This window comes from Chaetodon trifascialis, chromosome 10 (genome assembly GCF_039877785.1).
Source record: "Chaetodon trifascialis isolate fChaTrf1 chromosome 10, fChaTrf1.hap1, whole genome shotgun sequence".
In the NCBI taxonomy this organism is placed as follows: domain Eukaryota; kingdom Metazoa; phylum Chordata; class Actinopteri; order Chaetodontiformes; family Chaetodontidae; genus Chaetodon; species Chaetodon trifascialis.
Genome location: NC_092065.1, coordinates 16,280,272 through 16,301,661, shown reverse-complemented (window position 1 = coordinate 16,301,661; position 21,390 = coordinate 16,280,272). Strand labels below are relative to the sequence as shown.

At 44.7% G+C, this 21,390-nt stretch overlaps 2 protein-coding genes and 1 non-coding gene across 4 annotated transcripts; 1 reads left to right on the top strand and 2 right to left on the bottom strand.

The window, feature by feature from the left end:
• Window positions 1-22: 22 nt before the first annotated feature.
• Window positions 23-95, bottom strand: trnar-ucg (transfer RNA arginine (anticodon UCG)). The gene has a single exon. It is a non-coding gene; the product is annotated as a tRNA-Arg (tRNA).
• A 228-nt stretch (window positions 96-323) lies between these two features.
• Window positions 324-10,368, top strand: polg (polymerase (DNA directed), gamma). 2 transcript variants are annotated; one of them, XM_070971794.1, is made up of 23 exons: window positions 324-453; window positions 923-1,520; window positions 1,702-1,897; window positions 2,078-2,245; window positions 2,403-2,549; window positions 2,687-2,766; window positions 2,878-3,060; window positions 3,187-3,329; window positions 3,461-3,584; window positions 3,691-3,915; window positions 4,096-4,213; window positions 4,344-4,427; window positions 4,539-4,655; window positions 4,736-4,896; window positions 5,017-5,070; window positions 5,169-5,286; window positions 5,376-5,511; window positions 5,616-5,862; window positions 5,970-6,104; window positions 6,199-6,376; window positions 6,582-6,790; window positions 6,884-7,044; window positions 7,728-10,368. In XM_070971794.1, exons 2-23 carry the CDS (start codon window positions 949-951, stop codon window positions 7,790-7,792), a joined length of 3,621 nt encoding a protein of 1,206 aa, XP_070827895.1. In that variant the 5' UTR covers window positions 324-453; window positions 923-948; the 3' UTR covers window positions 7,793-10,368. The 2 variants fall into 2 exon arrangements, with proteins under 2 accessions (XP_070827895.1, XP_070827896.1); XM_070971795.1 differs by having other exon boundaries at window positions 348-453; window positions 4,542-4,655.
• On the bottom strand, window positions 7,879-20,237 carry fanci (FA complementation group I). Its single transcript, XM_070971793.1, has 38 exons — window positions 20,007-20,237; window positions 17,289-17,388; window positions 17,129-17,201; window positions 16,836-16,966; window positions 16,556-16,709; window positions 16,354-16,411; window positions 16,164-16,205; window positions 15,942-16,065; window positions 15,665-15,750; window positions 15,429-15,561; window positions 15,262-15,339; window positions 15,035-15,171; window positions 14,575-14,755; window positions 14,370-14,457; window positions 14,118-14,248; window positions 13,906-13,976; window positions 13,674-13,788; window positions 13,425-13,547; window positions 13,248-13,316; window positions 13,057-13,158; window positions 12,787-12,972; window positions 12,337-12,458; window positions 12,078-12,239; window positions 11,523-11,702; window positions 11,254-11,420; window positions 11,090-11,166; window positions 10,790-10,906; window positions 10,661-10,712; window positions 10,448-10,575; window positions 9,564-9,629; window positions 9,360-9,456; window positions 9,069-9,253; window positions 8,927-8,983; window positions 8,795-8,854; window positions 8,609-8,683; window positions 8,333-8,428; window positions 8,114-8,215; window positions 7,879-7,985 (listed from the first exon to the last, which is right to left on the bottom strand). The coding sequence occupies exons 1-38, from the start codon at window positions 20,120-20,122 to the stop codon at window positions 7,923-7,925; spliced, it is 4,104 nt and encodes a 1,367-aa protein (XP_070827894.1). The 5' UTR covers window positions 20,123-20,237; the 3' UTR covers window positions 7,879-7,922.
• Window positions 20,238-21,390: the final 1,153 nt, after the last annotated feature.

Below are 21,390 nucleotides of genomic sequence, written 5' to 3'. Positions count from 1 at the left end.
AATCCCAGGGGTTTCAAAAGAACGACCGCGGCAGGACTCGAACCTGCAATCTTCTGATCCGAAGTCAGACGCCTTATCCATTAGGCCACGCGGCCCTACTTTCATTACATTGGGAAACCTTTCATATTGTGATCATATCACGTCATGAGGTGGTGAGATTGTCTCAGAGTTGTGGGGTATTATTGTTTTGCGCCAGGCGTTGTGGACAGCTCACGTTTGTCCATTGTACAAAACAATGGCTGCACCGTGGTGTTCATCCAACCATTTATGTACTGTTAAAAACGTATGCAGTCATCCCGACCGCTGGGGGTCGCTAACGCTTTATCTTGCTGTAACCCCATAACTTTGCGGGTAGACATGCGCAGCTAATGTTGACAAGCACGTTAGTTGCGGAGCGATTTCAAACATGTTTTAGTTGATTACTTTAACGTTACAAACGAGAACACAGCTCAGGTGAGGCGTCTGTTTTGCTTTATCGATATTTTAGCTAACAAATATATGGAGCAAAGGATTAAACAGTTATTTTGTGATTGCTCAGATATTAGCAACAGTCCCCTCAGGGGTGAGCGTTGGTCTGGTGTTAGTAAACATATCTTAGCGTATATGTTAAAGCTGGTGGTAACTTTTTTTTTTAAGCAAGTTAGCCTTAGCTGTGTTAAAGTGTTTTCACTCCGTTCCTCGTCCTCAATAATAAGAAAGACAATGAAAATCACTAACATTAGCGAGATATAATTTAATCAAGACCAGTAAAATTTAAGCCACCCTAGAAGAAAATCACACCATGATATACAATCAGGCATTACTGATCGGTATCTTTCTGAGACCTAAATATATAGCTGTGTATAGCACCTCACATTACATGAGAGACAAACTGAGGCTAAGCTCTATCATGTCTTAATGCTGATGTATCATTGTCTTCCAGATTCAGTGTGAAGTCCTCATGAGGTGATGCTGCATGTGCTGCGCTGTCCTCTGCAGAGGACTTTCATCTCTCTACAATGGACGTGTCTGCGCTCCCTGTCCTCCACCAAACCTCAGTCCCTTCAGGGCGAGGACTCCACAGACACCCGTATGAACCCCCTTAACATTCAGATGCTATCAGGGAACCTCCACAAGCAGATCTTTAGAGGACTGGAACCGGAGTACAGAGAGGACGATGTGGAGCGCAGCATTCAGCATCTGAAGAAGCACCAGCTGTGGGGGAAGGAAACATCACTGTTGCCCGATGTGGAGCTGGAGCTTCCTAGAATGTATGGCAAAAATATTGATGAGCACTTTCGTATCTTGGCCCAGAAGCAGAGTCTGCCTTACCTCGAGGCTGCCAACAAGCTGCAGCTGGCTGAGCTCCCTCCCATGCCACAGGAATGGAGCTGGGAGGTTGGCTGGACACGCTATGGACCCAACGGGCAGAGTCAGAAGGTTGATTTCCCAGAGGAGTCGGCCCTGGTGTTTGATGTGGAGGTGTGCGTAACGGAGGGACAGTGTCCCACACTGGCTGTTGCTGTGTCTCCCACTAACTGGTGAGCAGTAAACATTAAACTGCTTATTGGAAGGATTGATTAGCTTCATTGTGGTTTTGTGTTATGGGTCAACTTGTTTTGTTTAATAGGCAAAATTGCAAACATGTTTTTATGCATGAAATATAGAAATAGGCAACAGTTAGTTTTCATTTTCCCAATGTGTATATTTCTTACCTGCTAGGTACTCCTGGTGCAGTAAGCGTCTGATTGAAGAGCGGTACTCCTGGTCAAACCAGCTGATCCTCGCTGACCTCATCCCGCTGGAGACACCTGTCAACTCTGTCCGCCCGCCAGGGGGTCAGTGGAAGGAGAGGCTCATTGTGGGCCATAATGTCAGCTTTGATCGATCTTACATTAAGGAGCAATACTTACTAAAGGTCAGTATTTAGGCGGTAGTTTGTTCTCTCTAGCACTCTTGTCCTTTTTCTTCGTTTTGTTTGGATCTTTATTTTACGATCCTGATTGTCACACTAGTAAATGTGCTGAGTATCCTGTGTTTGCCTCTGTGTGATGTAAAAATTTATGTCCAGGACAAAAATGTGTTTTCTTTCCTAAAGGGTTCTAAGGCACGCTTCATGGACACCATGAGCCTTCACATGGCCATCTCTGGGCTGACTGGGTTCCAGCGCACACTGTGGATGGCCAGTAAACGGGGTAAAAATAGGGGTCTTCAGGAGGTCAAGGAACATATAAAGAAAACTGGACAGAAAAAGGAGGGCCCAATGGTTGGTGTACTTTATTCACTGTATTTCAGCTGCAGCAGTGTTAGTGTTAATGTTGCAGCTTGTCTTTTGTTGGAAGTGTCAGGTTCTTTTGCCTAGGTTCGGTACTTGGCTTTTTTCATCAACAACATCCAAAGTGGGACCATGTTTTTGTGTATAGATTGGCTCCTGGGACTGGGTGAATATCAGCAGCACGAATAACCTGGCTGATGTCCATGCTCTGTATGTGGGAGGGCCACCACTGCAGAAGGAGGCCAGAGACATTTTTGTGAAGGGCAACATGATGGATGTCAGGAACAACTTCCAGGTCAGAGATTCATGACAAATCCCATGTCCCATTGTCGATACTCACAGGTCAAATGTATTCATAATACAAGGTCTTTAAATGAGTTGTGCTCATCATAAAGAACAGGCAAATAATTTGGGCTTTGCTGACCTCTACAGGAGTTAATGCAGTATTGCGCCATGGATGTCGAGGCCACGCATCAAGTCTTCACAGAGCAGCTACCCCTTTTCATGGAGAGGTCAGTCAATTCCAAGCCACAAGCATGAACTCTTGCAATGATTGTCAAGCCAATATTATGATATTGTTTTGACAATTCTGTAAAAATCACCATCTCTTTTATCTTTACAAGGTGTCCTCATCCAGTGACGTTTGCAGGAATGCTGGAGATGGGTGTGAGCTACCTTCCCGTCAACCAAAACTGGGGCCGTTACCTGGAAGACTCTCAGGACGTTTACGAAGAGCTCCAGCGAGAGATGAAGAAATCTCTGATGGCACTCGCGGACGATGCCTGCCAGCTGCTGCAGGATGACAGGTGAGGAGATGCCTTAATATCACCACGTTTCTGACTGTAGCGCATCATCTAATTTAAAAGTATGTGATAAGGTTGAAATACAAATAGATTTATGCAGTGTGTTTCATGTTTTTTCTTCAATTTAAGGTACAAAGAAGACCCCTGGCTTTGGGATCTGGAGTGGGATGTGCAGGAGTTCAAACAGAAGAAAGCAGCGGCCAGCAAGAAGAAAAGCTCCAAAAAAGCAGCTGAAACACAAGTTGCCACTCCTCTCCCAGAGTGGGAGGAAGGTATAAGCTGTTTTTAGTACGAATATTAATATAGATATATAAGATATATATATTAAAAAGAGGTTGAATATATTAAAAGAGGTTGAAAATTAAATAGATGGGATGATTCAGTTGAGCCCTTGTGGTATTAGATCCAGGTCCACCCTCTGAAGAGGAGATGGCAAGCCCCTGCCCCAGCAGGCTGGCTGTGGAGAAGCTGAAGGAAACAGTGAGTCGACTTCCGAAGAGAAGGCAGCATCTGCCGGGTCATCCGGGGTAAGATCGCCGTCAAGCACCACAGACTTTTCCAGTTTTTATTATCTGTCAACTTCCACTTCCATTTGTCAAGTCAGTCCTTCTACTCACTCACTGTGTCCGTCAGGTGGTATCGTAAGCTGTGTGAGAAGATGTCGGGGGAGGGCGGCTGGTCACCTGGAGCCAGCCTCATCAGTCTACAGATGAGAGTGACTCCTAAGCTGATGGGCCTGACGTGGGATGGTTTCCCCCTGCATTACACAGAGAAACATGGCTGGGGCTACCTGGTACCTGGACGCAGAGATAACCTGGTATCCCAGGAGGAAAATGCAGGGCCTGTGTGCCCACACAGGTGCTGAACACACTGCACTCACATCATGAAGACACGAGCTGTTGATTATTTAGTCTGAAGCCAGATTTAGTCCGTTCCTGGACATTTCAGGAATTGACCTCATTGACCTCAAGCGGCTTTAAATTTTTTGCACCGCAGAGGATGTGTGTGCATTTCTGAAGGCGTTGTTTTGTCCCACAGAGCTATTGAGGATGTGCACAGAGAGTATTGTGAGCAGAACAACAAGGAGCAGCCTGAATACCTGGACAGCAGTCCTTCAGAGGACCTCATCTGGACAGACAGCACAGTGTGGTCAAAGGTACACGCACTCATAATGTAATTTACTTCATTCTTGTAGTGTCTGTGTTTAATCAGTGGTGCTTTGGATCACTGATCAGACAGAATGATAGAATATGGGACAGATTTGTGTTTCTAAACACCATCTCCAGGTGGAGGAGTTAGGTTCCCTGGAAAGTCTGACAGAGGAAAATGGAGTCAGAGTGACGAAAAACGGGGAGAGGAAGAAAAACGTGGTGAGTGAATTTTTTGTCATTTGTGTCATCATGAACAATTTTTAATGCTGTCCTGTGCTGATCAACATGATTGCAATTTGTTGTGTAACAGTTTGCATTCTGTATCATCAGCAGTCCAAAGATCCACATTACATCCCAGAGGAGAGTCAGTGTCATTATCACCATGGAAACGGCCCCTACAATGATGTGGATATCCCAGGGTGCTGGTTTTTCAAGTTACCTCATAAGGTGAAGAGAGTCCTGAATAACTAGCACGTTGTCACTTCAGTGAGTCACTCCAATCGTCTCACTGAACGCGTGTGTTTCAGGATGGTAATGACAACAATGTCGGCAGTCCGTTTTCAAAAGACTTCCTGGCTAAGATGGAAGACGGTACTCTTAGGGCAGGACGGGGTGGAACCAACGCTACGCGAGCTCTGGAGATCAACAAAATGATATCCTTCTGGAGGAATGCCCATAAACGTATAAGGTAACACCACCGTGAAGCTATTCGACTTTTTTAGATGATCAGTCGGCTTTGTCCTTCATAAAAATGGCGAAAACATGATTTCACTCTTTCTCTTTTGATTTTTTTGATTTCTCTTCATAGCTCTCAGATGGTGCTGTGGCTGCGAAAGATAGAGCTTCCTCACACTGTCAGCAGGTTTGTCTGATCTATCAGTAGCTATCCTGTATTTATTGATCTGCCAGGAAGTGGGGAGAAGTCATTACTGTATATAACATCTTTCCTTTCTCCCGAAGAAACAAAGATTTTGATGAAGAGGCTCAGTATGGTGCCATATTACCTCAGGTCGTCACTGCTGGGACAGTGACGCGTCGGGCTGTGGAGCCAACATGGCTGACAGCCAGTAACGCACGGGTGAGAATCAGAGCTGACAAAGACAAGTTCACCGGTAGCCAGTCGAGGAGTTTTGTTCATGTGGACTGTTTTTTGTTTCGTGTCCACAGCGGGATCGCGTGGGCAGTGAGCTGAAGGCCATGGTGCAGGTACCACCCGGATATCACCTGGTGGGAGCAGATGTAGACTCTCAAGAGCTGTGGATTGCCGCTGTGCTTGGAGAGGCTCACTTTGCCAACATGCACGGTGAGATTTGTCCCTTTTGAAATCTTGTATGTTCCTGACACTAACACCATGTTCTTAAAGTTGCAGAAGGCAGCATCTTTGAACATAACTGTGTTCATCTCCAGGTTGTACAGCGTTTGGATGGATGACCCTACAGGGAAAGAAGAGTCAGGGCACTGACCTGCACAGCCGCACTGCTGACACTGTGGGCATCAGCCGCGAGCATGCCAAGGTGTTCAACTATGGACGTATTTACGGCGCAGGACAACCCTTCGCCGAGAGGCTGCTGATGCAGTTCAACCACCGCCTCAGTCAGGAAGGAGCTTCCCGTAAGGCCAAGCAGATGTACGCCTTAACAAAGGGCATACGCAGGTACATTCAACAAGCTGAATAATTGTGCATTTTATGTAAAGATTTGAGTTGTTTGTGCATAGATGATTAAGTTAGTGCTGCATGTTTGTATTTGTTTGTTTTGTTAGATACCAGCTGACTGAGGAGGGTGAGTGGCTCGTCAGTCAACTGGATATCGAGGTGGAGAGGGACGAAAATGGAAGCATCTCCCTGCAGGAGTTGCGGAGGATCAGTAGACTGGCCTCACAGTGGCGACAGAGCAAGTAACACATCACACAAACATCCACAAGCATTTGTCAGGAGCCTCTCAGTATATCCTCACAGCTCCTGCCCTTCATTTCCCTCTGTCTCCGTTAGTGCTCCTTCCTCTCGGCGGAAGAAGTGGGATATGGTCAGCAAACGCGTGTGGTCCGGGGGCACCGAGTCCGACATGTTCAATAAGCTGGAGAGCATTGCTCATTCAGCCCAGCCAGCCACTCCCGTTCTTGGCTGCAGGATCAGCAGAGCGCTGGAGCCCAAAGCCGTTAAGGATGAGGTGAGGCGGTGCTGGCCACAAACCTTTTTGTCATTTGTATAAATTTGCAGATTCATTCTAAGAGAGGCTTATCGCCTGTTGCCAGTGTCTACTTTGTCACTCAGATGAATGAATGAGTGACATCACTCACAAGCCTGAACTGGGTGAGGTCCATTGTTACTGGTCATGGGGGCTCTGAGAGTAAGATGTTTTCATGTCTTGTCAGTTTATCACAAGCAGGGTTAACTGGGTGGTCCAGAGCTCTGCAGTGGACTACCTACACCTGATACTGGTGGCCATGAAGTGGCTCTGTGAGGAGTACAACATCGATGCCCGTTTCTGCATCAGCATCCACGATGAGGTGCGGTACCTGGTCTGCAGTAAAGACCGTTACCGGACAGCGCTGGCACTTCAGATCACAAACCTGCTCACGAGGTCTGCTCACAGCTTTGTTTCTACTGTTCTCCATCAAAATATCCACAAGAAAGTGGACAGCTTTTCTGACTGTGTGCTTTTGTCCACTTACAGGAGTATGTTCGCCCATGCGTTAGGCATGCAGGACCTTCCCCAGTCAGTAGCTTTCTTCAGTTCAGTTGACATTGACCAGTGTCTGAGGAAGGAGGTCACCATGGACTGCATGACCCCCTCCAACCCAACAGGTTTGGAACGCAGATATGGCCTACCACCAGGTCAGTTCTGCACACCATTATCATCAGCCTTTGTTATTTGTATCTGTAGTGTGAGGCATAGTATATTCATGGTACAAATGCATGATATAAAAGTGCACAAATTGTTCCTTTGAGGGCACCTAAAAGACACGAATTAACCCATAAAATCTTGCTAGAAGCCCAAGTATATACACATTTCAGTCCAAAATAAAACTAAATCAAAGCTAAGAAGCCATTTTACAGTCAGTGACCTGTCAGTTTATTTGCCAGAAAAGAGTAAAAACAAGTACTGAAATAATGCAGTCTTATTAATTTGAAGGAAAGAATTATAAATGTGTGCACACAAAAAGTAAGATATCATACAAAGAGACTATAAAACAGTGCAAATAAAGTGCAGAAGGCGGAAAATAATATTTATTTTAAAACAAAACCGCTTGAAAGTCTCTTCAGGATTCATCTCTGCTGGAAACCACCTCTTCTCTTAGTTTAGCCAAGGACTCATAAAGCAGAGCCACCTGTGTGTAGTTACAACTGTATAATCTTTAAAGGCGAGGCCTGAAGTCATCCTGATGAAGTGATTAGACCTTCAGTGTAAAACAGAAATGTGTTTAGAAATACATGTCAAAATCCATATTTTGATTTAGATTAAGTGAACTATAGGAACACTACCAGACTGTTTAACAGTGTGTGCAAACTGTCCACAGGTGAGGCCTTGGACATCTACCAAATCATCGACATCACCAAAGGCTCTCTGAACAAAGGAAGATAGCACTTTGTGGGCCAAGCGGCTGCCAATCAGATCAGAATATCAAACACGCACAACTGCCAGGAGGTCGTTCAGCAGCTGCGGGCGTTCAAGATCAGTGAGGAATGTGTGCATCAGAGAGAGGAGTCTTGGCTCACTGTTTCCTCCTCTTCTGTTTGGGTTCTTGTGTCTCCTCTGCATCCTGTGACTCTGTGGTCTGAAAGGGATGGAAGAACAACAAGAAGAAGACACTGAGATCTCACCCATCAGGAATAGAAACTCTTCATTTCCGCAATCAGCTAAATCAGCTAAAGAGGGAGCTGCTAGTTCAAGTGTGACATTCACCTCCTGACTGTCGTCCTGCTCCTGCAGGGCTGCGTCCAGAGTAGCAGCGTTGATGCGGAAATCTCTTGAGGTGCTCAGCTTCATGTACTGCATCAGATTTACCTGGACAAACACAGTGCTGACTGTTCAGGGAGCTTTCTACGTTTCAGTGTTCTCCAAGTCTCCTTATGTCAGAATCAGATTTTGCCAACAGTTTCAAACAATCCGGTTTACTCGTACCTTTGATTTCTTTGAGAGTGTGATGAGGTATTTCTCATACTGCTCGATGCTGAAGATCAAGTTCGGGATGGCCTTTGTCTCAGGCAGAAGTTTTGCCTGCAAAGATGAAAATGAAAGAGCAGAGCTGCAGATTTGTTTGAGGCTCGGGCGTTTTTGGTTGTTTAGTGGATCTATATGTATTTGTACCTATACATGTGATATAAGATAAACAAAATGTAAACGTTCAGTCACGCTAATCTTTCTAATTATATGATTACAGGAGAGAAGTGTTCTTACAGAGGCAGCAGTGTTCACTTCATTCCTTTTCTTTTTCTTCTTGTCATCTGCACCTCCACCACTGAATTCTCCACTCTAACAGAGAATACACATTCGTAATTACAGCGCCGTTGTAATTGGAGATCATTTGTGTGAAAACATGGGGCTTTGGCAGGGGCTTGTTTATAAACCTGGAGGGAGTTGTACCTGTGCGTACGTGATGAAAGAGTAGCACTGTGGTGTCAGGTGGGAGCCAGACAGTTTGACCTACACAGAAAACTCAAGATTAGCATGAAAGTATGAGAAGATACAATCAGAGGAACAAGACCGCAGACTCACCAGCTTCTCAAAGCGTGCAGGCAGCACGCCGTGCTGGCTGGCACACACCTGAATGTACTAAAAAGACAGAGAAAAGAAATGAAAGTCACGCTGGCCACACGGAAATGTTCAAACCAAGATCGCAGAGCAGACAAATACGCACGTATTTGACCAGGGTGGTGAGGATGCTGTATGTGCGAGTCAGCTCTCTCAGCAGTGTGATGGTACAGGTGCCGGGCAGCAGGGCCGTCTGGACCAGCTCGTTTAACGCGGTCAAAAGAGTCCCGAGCTGCAGTGTCACTGCTTTCTCGACTGGGTCCTGCTGGCCTGCAGTCTGGGTGGCCTCACCTGCACGTAGAGAACCGAAGTTTTAATACCTCCCCTGACAGAGATGGATTTCTCCACCTGTCCCCTCTCAACTCCACCTGAGCATCAGTATCAAAAGGTTTCTTACCAGAGTCCGATTTGTCAGAGGGCGCCTGGCTTTTCTTTCTGGCAATCAGCCAGTCCACTTCATCGAGCACTCTGCCAACCTGCGACAGGACCAGCAGCTGTGGCAGGAGATTAAAAATGAGATGAAGCACAAACAGATTCTGAGTATCACAGCCAATCAGAAGCCTCCCGTTAAAAAGAGAGAGAGAAAAAAAACAACACTCACTGCTGCTGTGGTTGCAGTCTTCATGTTGACAAGGGCAAAGTTGGACTGTTTTTCCACCTCAACATCCTGATCGAACAGAAGGAAAAGCCAGAGTCAAAAATGACTTAACTTTCAAATCTTAATTGATTTTTAAGTCATTTCAATTATTTCAGTGGCGATTTCCAGAGACTTGAATCTCACAGGAACTCATGTGACTTCAAGAAAAAAACAAACATTGAGGCAGATTGTCGTTGACAGCTCGTTATGTGTGCTCTGTCTTGTAAATCAGGGACACTCCGATCCAGACAGTAACATTAAGATTATATCTGTAAACTCCTCATGTTACAGGATCATTTGGGCGGATAATCTGTTCAAACCAGCCTCAAACCAGGAACAACTCTACGATGGTCAGGAGGAGCAAATCTGACCAAAAATCTGCCCACTTATCCTCCAGTGTGAGGCCAGCTTAATGTCATCAATTTACTGTCATGAATGTATTATTAGTGCTGCAAAATGAGGCCAGATGATAACAGTGGGTTACTGTTGGAAAGTAACAGTCATGTGCTGCTGATTTTAGAAAATATTGGAGGAAACTCTAAAATGTAGCACTGTTACCTGCAACAGAACAAGTTAACACGGCCAATATCCCAATATAATTTGGGATGGTGTGAGACGAGGATCAAAGGTTGGATGTGAAACAAGGACAAAGAGTTGTCAATGAAGGTTCCTGGAGAAAAGGCTCCTGCATTTAACAAACTGTGGAATGTAAAAAATGTACAACGGCACAAACTGTAGTTAACTGAGTGCCAGAATTAAATCACTATAAACTCCTGCCTTGCAGTTGTATTGAGGTGTGATGCCAAATTGTTTGTGTTCTGAACACTGTAAAGTTCATTTGCGTGTACCTGATCGATATCTCCCAGTTGGCTGTGAATATCTTGGGAGAGTTCGAGCAGCAGGCTTACAGGAGTCTTATAAAGAACATGCAGGTTGAAGAGAAGAGAGAGCAAGCCTTTGCAGAAAGCTGAATCCTCTGAAACAGAGAAAAAAAAAGGGACCTCAGAAAACACCATACTGTGCCTCACATGGACACAAAGATTAACTAAGCTGTCACCCACCAAAGCTCGTCTCTTTGCAGATTTTCACAGTCCATGTGATCGTCTGAACAAACTGCGGATGTAGATGTGTGTTAGTGGAGCATATATGATGGAATTCATCCTGTAAAGTGCATTTAAGAGTACGCCTACCTGTTGGGAGGAGGGCTTCAGCTGGCGGGAGAGCACGCTCAAGATGCTGACCAGCAGCTGAGCCTCCTTGCTGTTAAATTCCTCCTCACCTCCACTTAACTGTGTGAACAGCGCCCTCTGTTGACAGAAAAAGAAAACAGTTTTAGTGTAGATGCTGTCTGATAAAGTCAAGTAGGTTCATATTAAAATAATCCCTGGCATGTCCTGTCAGGTAACTGAGTAAGGAAATACATGAAGCCAGGTTTCTGAACCAGAAGCAATAGAAAGTGACTGTTTGGATGGATTTCTGTGTAGACGGACCTGAAACTGTCGGATATAAAAGAAGTTCATCTCTGTAACATTGCCATCGTCTGGTTCAGCATCGTCCTCTGAGATGTCTGTGAGAAACAGAAAATGTGATGAATTCCTGCGTGATGTTCAGGTGTAAAGCCTACACGTCACTGCTTTGTGAGTGCATGTCTGACCCATGGTGGAGAGGAGCTGGGCCATCCTGTCTGGATAGCGCTGCTGGCAGGTTGTGAAGATCCTGAGCAGACCTTCCAGACACAGATGGGACAGGCTGGAGCGCTTCTCTTTCTTCCCTGCATCCTCCACGACACTGGGGATGTTGGTGTAACGCCACATCAGCACACTGCGATGACAGTGAAACAAAGACGGATCTCTCATTGGTCAGAAAACAAAACCAGGAACCAAGCTCATCTAAATGCTGCTATGTCGACCAATAGAATCCAACCTCGTCATGTCACAGAGGAAGCGGAAAGTTTTGTCTGTGTTCTGTCCATCAGGGCCGTCTGTGTGTCCAGTTTCCTCCAGCTGCTGGATCTTCTGCACTGCCACACTCACAGCATACCGCACAAATTCTCCACTTGAGCGAAGCAACGAGAGAGCCTCCTCTCTGCTCTGACTGCTGTCTCTGAAAATAAAAGACAAGCGTTCAGCAGTTAGTGGCAATGTTTGGCTGTCAATACTACTCTTGACTCAATGCACACCGGTTAACTTTTAGCTCTTCAAGTTCAGTCAGTACTTGTACCTATCATTCTGATAGATGCTAACCAGCATGAACTTTTGCACTGAATAGAAATAACTGCAAACGACATAGAGTCCAGTCAAGACGTGCAAGAGAAAGAACTGAAGTGAGTTCATTCACCGATGAATACTACAGTATTTATGAAGGCTGTTTTCAGGTGTATATATCATGATGTAATTTAATAAAATGTGTTCTTTATATTCAGATAGATCCAGTAAGTGTAACATTAATCCACGTAAAGAAGCCACTAAGAGCATTTACCTGAAGAGCACAGTGAGGAGAGTTGATATGAAGCCCGAAGAGAGTAAACTACGAGGGGTCTTGTGCGAGGGCACTCGACCTTTTCCAGATTTCTCCTTCAGGATCTCAGACAGCTTGTGGTAGCGGTTGAACAGCTCCATGAGCTCCTCGAAGCAGCTTTTACTGCCACACATAGAGACAAGTGCACAAATTAAAAACAAAACAAAAAAAAATTTACGCAACAGGAAGTCCTGACCGCTGAAAAAGCAGTGGTTGTTACCTGTAGTTGGCTTTGATGAAGTTGTACTCCATAAGGACCTCATACACCCCCATCACCAGCACAGCGTAGATGTTATTCTTCAGTCCAACACCGGATCCCATGGAGAACTCAGCTGACTTGTCCTGATGAACACACAGACAGCATACATGACTTAAGATGATGTTTCCAGTGCTGCAACATTGATAACTGGTAAGGGAAGAGGCATGGGAGCTGAGGAACACTGGAAACAAGTGATGTGCAATTCAATTAAAAAAACAAAATGTTCATCATTCATTCTTAGGGATGAATGCTCATTTGTTTTATGAAAATCATCTTACAGCCTTTTGCAGGTCTAAAACACAGTGAAATGTTACTGATGCAGCGAGCGCTGACCGAGCTGAACCATTGAAAGCCATACAATGTCGTTCAGTGTGCACTTTTGCTGTGCTTGCTCCTGTCTTCAAGGCATACCAGTTCAAAGTCCTCCAGTTCACTCTTGATCATGCGTCTGGTCATGCTCTCTAGGATTGTCTGAAGTTCAGACTGGTATCCCTCTTCCTCCTCCTCCTCATCACTGTCATCAGCATTGGGGTTGGCTGATTGGCGCATGTTCTGCAGCCACAGCATGCAGTGTACAGTACAGCTCACCAGATGGGCCTGGAGGGGAACAAACACTATTTAGAGCAGACCTTAACAAAACAAAACACAGCCACAAAAATGTTGCAGTGCAGACACGAGTACCAGTGGCTCCTGGAGGTAGACTTGGTCTCCAAGAGCTGTGATGCACGGCTCTAGTTTCACCGGGGGCAGGAGGTCTTGCTCAGGCTCGTAGTAACGCTTCAGCTAAGGACACAAAGACAAACAGCTCTCCACATTATAGATAACACGTCATTGTATCGAACACAGTATGCACATAATACAAACACACACACCTGTGAGAAGAGGGTCTGTATGACGGAGCTTGCGAGTTGAGAGTTGCGACGGAGAACATCATAGAAGCCCTGAAAAAGGTGTGAATTTGCTTTCTCAGTACAAAACATGTCGTTAACTTTAACACCAAGTAGCAAAATTAAAATCCTAATAATGGCTAAATTACAGACACCTCTTACCTCGTAGAGCATGAGGCGCACATCAGCCTGCTGGCCAAGGCAGCGACGCAGACTGCTGAGGATTTCCAGACAGAACGCTTCATTGGCAGCAGAGTTGTAACGAGAATGAACATCCACTTGGATCTATTCAGGGGTTCAGGCAGACAGTTACCATACAGACATATCTCCACAGCTGCACATGCTTTCCAGCACCCTTGCAGCACATGCATCTTTGCATCTGGACTGCATGCAGTCTGACTGGAACTGTACCTGGCTGGAGGAGACTGCCTGGCTACACTGACTCGACGCCAAGCTGCCCAACACTTTGAAGTTCTTCAGCAGTAACAAGAAGCCGGTCACTGCGGACTTCCTGCCATCCAGTTGGCTGGTAGAGAGTCATATGTGAGGGGGGCAGTGTTTTCTGTTAAACTATCGAATGTGTGAACCAAAGCACGAGTTTCATTATCTGTACAGATCTGATTAAGAGCAAAGCAGTACACACCTGGAAAACATGGCCTTACGGAGAACTAGAATCAAAGCATCTTTCAAGGACATACTGACTTTGAGCAGGGGCTGGAGATGAAGCACAAAAGAAGAATTACACAACAGAAACCTCTTTAATGTGTGTGTGTGTGTGTGTGTGTGTGTGTGTGTGTGTGTGTGTGTGTGTGTGTGTGTGTGTGTGTGTGTGTGTGTGTGTGTGTGTGTAGGTACCTGGACAGCTTTTAGCAGACCCTGAACAGTGGCCAGGGGCAGGTATGACAGGTGGTCAAATGTCTCTGTGACCTTGGAGGATGACTCCAGGAGGATCATGGGAGCAGATACCACAATGTCAGAGAAAAGGTCTGATGATAAAGAAACAAAAACAAACAATGAAGGCAGGTCAAGTCAAAATCTAGTTTCTAACTAGACTGATTAGACACTGGTGTACATCTGAGAGCTGGGACTAACAGAAGGTTGTGTCACCTAGGTAATGATTGACAGGTGAGGCTGTCTTTGTGACCAGTCGATTCAACACCTGCTCCAGTATCTCGCCTCTGATAGGCTCGTGCATCTGTTGCAGAAGAAAAACACATCCTCCACTTAGAAAATACAGTACAAACATGTAGTCAACAATCAGCCATTTACATCGTGATGATTCTACAAAACAAAATAATAAATAAAACGTTACCTTAAAGCCCTTCAAGAGCACCTGTCCTCCCAGCTTACATGCCTGCTGAGCGGGGGTCCGGGCTATGGTAGCAGACCCATCTGTGGTCTTGCCAAACGGTCCAGGTTTTGGTCCAAATGTATCCATAAGGAAGAAACCCAGCTGCACTAGTCCCTGGGTCACATGATCCCAACCAAACACACTGTACAGGTGGAAGAGTAGATTTCATATACTTACAAATATTGTGTTCATGGCAGATATGATGTGAAAATATTGTGCATCTTCACTTCACACAGAAAAAATGTTAATGGTCATCACATCGCCATGTTTACCTAACCCAAACAATCATCTTTTGGTACTCTTCACCAGTCACTCAGTAGACATGGCAACACAGGTAGAACAGAAAAGGCCGAAGAGAAAACTAAATGTTCTTGTAGAAAAACTTGTCTTTCTCATGATTTGATCGTTCTGATGCTCTGACCTGTTCTTGACTGTGTCCAGGATCATCTGAGCCACACTGCTGTGTCCAGGCAGCAGGTCCTGCAGGAACTTTGACCCCTGCTGCAGCTGCTCATCCTTAAAACTCTTGATGATCGCCCCCTTCAAAACGTCAAACACCTATCGGGAGAACCAGGAAACAGAGAGGAAAATGTAAGTGAGCAGAAAGGTAAAGTAAGGCTGACATGAACACAGGGAAAAATCTCTCACCTGCTCCTCATAACGCTGGATGCGTGCCACTGAGAGCAACAGGGCGACACTGAAAGGGCACAGGTCCCCATACGATGTCTGCAGAAATGCAATTCAAGATTTATGGCACACTCTGCATTACAAAAGTAAATAAAACTCCAATGACAGATGGATGTGGGATACATAACCTTTAAGCCTTTAAGGAACTCTCTCCCGAGCTCATGGTCGAGACGTATCGCAAAGACGATGTGGAGGATAGCAGTGCCCTCCACGTACCGTAACTGGTCCTGTGGAATGGACTGAACCTCCAGATCCAAACTCCTGAGGAAGGAAGAGTGAAAAACAACCATCAGTAAATGCAAAGTAGGCAATGAGATTTAGAGTGGATTCAGTTTATCACACTTGGAGTGTATGAGTCACTCACTCTCCGTGTTTCTGCTCCTCTTCCTGGTGAATATCTTGCTCCTTAAAATAACTGATGATTCCATCCAAGACCTGCCTCTTACAACCCTGACAGAGACAGTGCAGCGCAGGCATTTAGATCATTAAAAGAAAGAGAAAGACTTAGAAAATGAAAATCGACAATTTCACACACACACACACACACACACACACACACACACACACACACACACACACACACACACACACACACACACACACACACACACACACACACACACACACACACACACACACACCTTTGCAGATAAAAGCAGCAGCTGATAAACCAGTGGTGGGATCTCCTGCAGATCCAGTTTGGTGAACATCCTCAGTATTTTTTCCACCAAAAAGCGAAGCTCCTCTGATGACAAGGGCACATCCCTAGAATGAGGCAGCAGAAGAAGAAAAATAGTAGAAGCAACAGAAGAAGGAAAACATACTGTCTGAGAATGTGACGGTCTGATACTCAAAGGTGTTACCTGAACATGGTCGTCAGGTGGATAACACACTGCGGATCCCATCTGTGTGAAAAGAAAATAAATGAATAAATACATCATACAATTACTATCACTGCTTGTTAATGACAAACATCTGAGGGTTTGGGCTTCAATATTTCATCTCAGTAAGAGGAGTCAATGTGTCATTATTACATGTAAAATTGCACCTCACCTGCTGGAGCAGAGGCTGTTGATCAGCTGTTTCTTGTATTCCTCACCACTGAGTTCACCTGAAGTTATGACACAATAAACATCCGACAGAAATTCATCCTCTTTTAACTTCTACACCTTGTAGACATCAGGACTCAGTAAGACATTGACATCTGTGAGGTAACATAAAATAAGAGTTACTGAGGCTCATGGTTTGCACTTACCTTTTCCATAAGACACGGCTTCACAGGCTGAAAGGGCAGTCAGCACAGTAGGAAATAGCTCAAGGGATTTCCCAGTGCCCATTTTCCCCACCTTAATGGCTTCAACAAACAGGGACGCCAGTTGTGCAAGAGACGGTCCAGGCAGTGCATGAGTCTGTGTGTGGATCATTAAAGAGGCAAAGTGGTAGTTAGACTGGTGCATATTATGCTGTACTGGACATATGGTGAAGGGAAAGGGAACACAATATGTAAAGACAGGTCTGTAACCACTTTTTATTACCTCCAGCATCAGCAGTCCAATGATATCAGCTGCCACCTCAGTCTGAAGATCCCCAGACTCACACAGAGGGACGCAGTGCTGATAAACAAGAAGTCTGCGGTTTGATCCTTCAGTTGAATTTGGTGGAGAGCCTTCACAACAGAGTACACACCATACTGTTACTGCACAGGATACTATGATATGATACTGTGATACTATGACAGGATACTACAATGATTCTGACTGGAGGTATGACTGTGAGCCTGTGTTACGATCTTAAACTCGACAGTAATGTGTTGACGCTGAGGATTTACCTTTAAATATGCCTTTAATCATGGTCCCGACCTTCTTACCCTTCAGTGCACCATTTGTAATCACAGTGATGAGCTAGAAAGCAAATAGCGAGAGAGATATTTCATAAGCTTTTCGGACAGTTTTAATAATCTAAATGCTAAGTTGACAAAATAACATTACCTGCTCATTTGTAAGGGAGGACAGGTACTTCTGAAGTTCGGCAGTATTGTCTCCATCTGACAACGTGACGATTTTATCCATTTCAGCCCGCATGATTGACCTGCGAAGAGATACAAGTGGCAGGTAAACACAGAGATACCAAGAAACCCCCGTTTTTTAACCTTAGCAAGCTTGTTGTTTCTGTAACTTAAAAGTTAAATTCGATAAACGAAGTGCACGAATGAAAGGTTTACCTCTGCTTATCGTAAATGTAATATTGTACATTTAGTTTAATTCAGTCAATTATTCTGTAAAAACGCGAAGTCGACCTCTCAATATCTTTGGTAACGCTTTCATAATAGGAAACGAATTTCCCGCCAGCGCACACTTCCTGTTTTGCTTCGTGGTTGCCACATTTGACTCGACGCATCCCGCATTACATTATTTGATATCCATTTCAACATAACATTCATTGTACAGTAAAATACTTGGAATTATTGGATGCCGTATATTTTAGAATAGAATTAAACCAATCAGCAACATATCGCCATATTCATTTAATGTAATTTAAAGATACCGTCAGTAGAAAAACTTGATTTCGACGAACCTGTCAACCCTGTGTACACGGCACGCCTACGAAGCGCACTTTTTCGCTGGGTTGCCAGTTGTCCAGACTCCAAAAACCACGAATCCGGGCTTGGTTATTCTCATTTTGAGCTTTACTTCGTGTTGGTAAATGCTTTCATCGTTTATCAGTAAGGTTAATCTCATTTAGGCGAAAGTCGCCGGATTCTGTCGGTGTTCTGCGTATCTGACGTTGTCCGCTCTTTGACTGTGTTTTATAATTACTTAGATTAAAGTAACTATTGCCGTGTTATTCCTCTTATGATGTGATATTTTACTGCATATTGAAGGAAAATGGCAGAAATGACCCACAGGCTCCCGTGGTCCTCTTGTAGTGAGGCACTTGAAGTGAACTGTAGATTGGAGGAAAATGCCCCCAGTGGTGGAATGTAACTAAATACATTTACTCAAGAACTCTACTTGGGTACAAATTCAAGGTACTTGTATTTTATTTGAGAATTTCCATTTCATGCAACTTTACACTTCTGCTCCACTCCACTTCAGAGCCAAATATTGTACTTTTTACTCCATTTGATTTTATGTATAGTGCATTAACCGCACAGACAGCATTTCTATTTGCTTTAGTTTACTACCATTATTACGGAAAGCAAAAAGCAAAATTTCTATCATAATCTCACATTTGCCCCCCGACTGTAGCTTTACTTGTTGAATTAGCTCTTGAAATCAGTTTTGGTTCCTGCTAGATGCTACAAAATTAACCCAGCTGGTCATATAACAATCATTATCTCTTTTCCTCAATTGTTGCCTCCTGTCTGTCTCTTATCATGAGGTCCTAAAAATACCTCCATCCCTGGATTACTCTAATCCAGAGTCTCCCTGTGTGTGTGTGTGTGTGTGTGTGTGTGTGTGTGTGTGTGTGTGTGTGTGTGTGTGTGTGTGTGTGTGTGTGTGTGTGTGTGCGTGTGCCATGTACCATGGCATGGCCTGGCATGTCTTTCATTTCGGCAGCAGACTAAAGGTGAGTCACTAATGCTGCAGGAGAGCAACACTGTAGCATAGCCTCCTTCCTCTTTCTGATAAAATGAAATATTATTTTACTAATTTACCCCAAACATCTCATTCCCTGACTCTTGTCTCAATGACAATAAATCAGTCAGTCCACTGATAAATCATCAGTGTTTACACCTGATTTTGGCCAGAGGAGGTGGCAGTGTTTCAAGTATTCTCTGTATTCTGAGGTAATCTTATAAAAGGCTCAATATATTCAGACTCACCATGCTGGGATTAGTGTAAAACACCTTTATGTAACAGAGAAGTAGCACAGTGATATGCAGCACAATGAAACAGTTGCTATTGTCTAGCAATTAAACAGTCATTAGTGTTAGAGATTAATGAGGAGATGCATTCACTTCCACACCCAATCTAATCTAATGACACCACTCATTCTGCTGTATTACCAGTGGTGGTGAGAGGGGGTATTGTGTGTGTGTGTGTGTGTGTGTGTGTGTGTGTGTGTGTGTGTGTGTGTGTGTGTGTGTGTGTGTGTGTGTGTGTGTGTGTGTGTGTGTGTGTGTGTGTGTGTGTGTTACTCACATTGTGGGGATATAAATCTGTTTTACACTGTCACATTGAGGGAACTCGCCTTCCTTAAGGAGACAAAACACAAATCCCCATATTGTAAATCATTAAATTTTAGGATGAAGTCTTGGGTTAGGGTTAGTGTTAGGGGTTTACAGATAATGGTGATGGTTGTGGTAAAGGTAAGCCCTAAAATTAAGGAAATCGATGTAAGTCTACCCCATGTTCCCAAAAGTGATGGAAAAACACCTCTGTGTGTGTGTGTGTGTGTGTGTGTGTGTGTCTGTGTGTGTGTGTGTGTGTGTGTGTGTGTGTGTGCCATGCTGATAATCCATTGGTTGATAATGCATCTGAGAATGACAGATGGCCTGTGCAGCCTATACGCTGTTGGACCTGTGTGCTCAGTTTAAGGGCAGTTTTAGCAACCAGGAAGTTCAGGATTCTGTGTGTGTGTGTGTGTGTGTGTGTGTGTGTGTGTGTGTGTGTGTGTGTGTCCTTGTCTCCACCCTGTTGGGGATTCTCCCTAAAGAGCTTTGATGCCTTCCTTGCATCACTACACGGTCTAATCACTCGTACCAGCTGTCAGTGTGTTGGCCTCCCTCCTTCCTCTCTCTGCGTCCGCTGGCACCACTTAACCTCACATCCTCTGCAGGCAGCCATAATGGACACTCACAACATTGATACTGAAACATGATGAACAGATATCACCCGCTGATCGCGCTGACTGCTCAGTCCCACCAAGCAAACACAGACACCGTGCCTCTGCTGATATGTTTTGTCATTGTTTGAATCTGCACTTTTGTGAAAACTGCAACAACTGACACAGATTTTCCTCTTGTGTATTTCTCCATGTATCATCCATTATCCCTCCTTTTCTTCTGTCTTTATTTTCACACTTTCATACCCAAAACATAAGACTCTTAATAATCATGTGTTGATTATGTGTAAGTGGCAAATTTAAACTCCTCCTCAGGTTGTTAAAACCCACAAATTCCCTGAAACACCACTGAGGATGTAGCTTTAGCGTCCTATGGTAGCTACAGTATACACCCCCCCCCCAACAAAAAAAAAAAATAGAACACAGTAGGTTTGATAAATGCAAGTGCAGCACAAAGAGCAGGAGTTTATCGTGATGCATTTTCCAGATTGTCTGTGGGGTTTAATGGTTTGACGCAGCACTAACATCACTCATGACAAACCTCTGCAGCGCCTCAACTCAGACCTTTCATGACTGAGCAGGATCAGGTTGCACCATAAGCTGAGCTAGCTGCTGCTAACACCAACACTGAGGATGTACAACGTCTTCAGCTGCAGGTTTCACAGCCAAACACATGATCATCATTGATTTATTGATCGGGGCAGATGACAGTCAGCTCGGTGCTAAATGGCCTGTGTATGGATTTATGGATCGTGGCTGATTGGTCAAAAGGCTCCCATGGTTCATACCTTTAGTGAGATCTTCTTGGCCAAGACGACCCTGAGGGGACATCATACATCTGAGGAGGGAGACAGGCAGGACTTTCTTACTGAACTTTCTGTATGTGGCTTCTTCCATGCTTTTTTTTTTCTTCTACACTTCTTGTGTCTTTGCAGTTTCTATGGTGTTCTGAGACCGCAAGTACGCTCAGGGGGGATGGTCACTTTGAACCCCTCACTGCTCCACCTGCAGTCACTCACACACCTGGCATCCACGCCCTCACCTTAAACCTGCCACCTGTGACCTTTTGTAAAACCCAGGCCTGTACTGGTGCAACCTGGTCGCCAGAATAAATGTTGCCATTGTACGTTTCTGCAGACCACAGACAGACAGGTGGTTTAGGCAAAAAAACACACTTGGTAAGGTTAGGAAAAAATCATTTTTTGGCTTAAAATACCAGGTTTTTTCACTGAAAAGCTCCACAGCTCAAACTGTGGTCTGCTGCATGGCAGTCATCTCGTCACCACCATTTCCTGACCAGAG

What these genes read in the sequence shown, in the direction of transcription:
- polg (XM_070971794.1), top strand. Translation starts at nt 949, where the DNA reads ATGCTGCATGTGCTGCGCTGTCCTCTGCAGAGGACTTTCATCTCTCTA. An exon ending in AGGAGCAATACTTACTAAAG is followed by an intron (nt 1,898 to 2,077) that starts GTCAGTATTTAG and finishes TCTTTCCTAAAG; the next exon opens with GGTTCTAAGGCACGCTTCAT. An exon ending in CAGATATGGCCTACCACCAG is followed by an intron (nt 7,045 to 7,727) that starts GTCAGTTCTGCA and finishes AACTGTCCACAG; the next exon opens with GTGAGGCCTTGGACATCTAC.
- fanci (XM_070971793.1), bottom strand. Translation starts at nt 20,122, where the DNA reads ATGTTTCAGTATCAATGTTGTGAGTGTCCATTATGGCTGCCTGCAGAG. An exon ending in CTGGACACAGTCAAGAACAG is followed by an intron (nt 14,756 to 15,034) that starts GTCAGAGCATCA and finishes CCACCTGTACAG; the next exon opens with TGTGTTTGGTTGGGATCATG. An exon ending in TACAGACCCTCTTCTCACAG is followed by an intron (nt 13,159 to 13,247) that starts GTGTGTGTGTTT and finishes TTGTGTCCTTAG; the next exon opens with CTGAAGCGTTACTACGAGCC.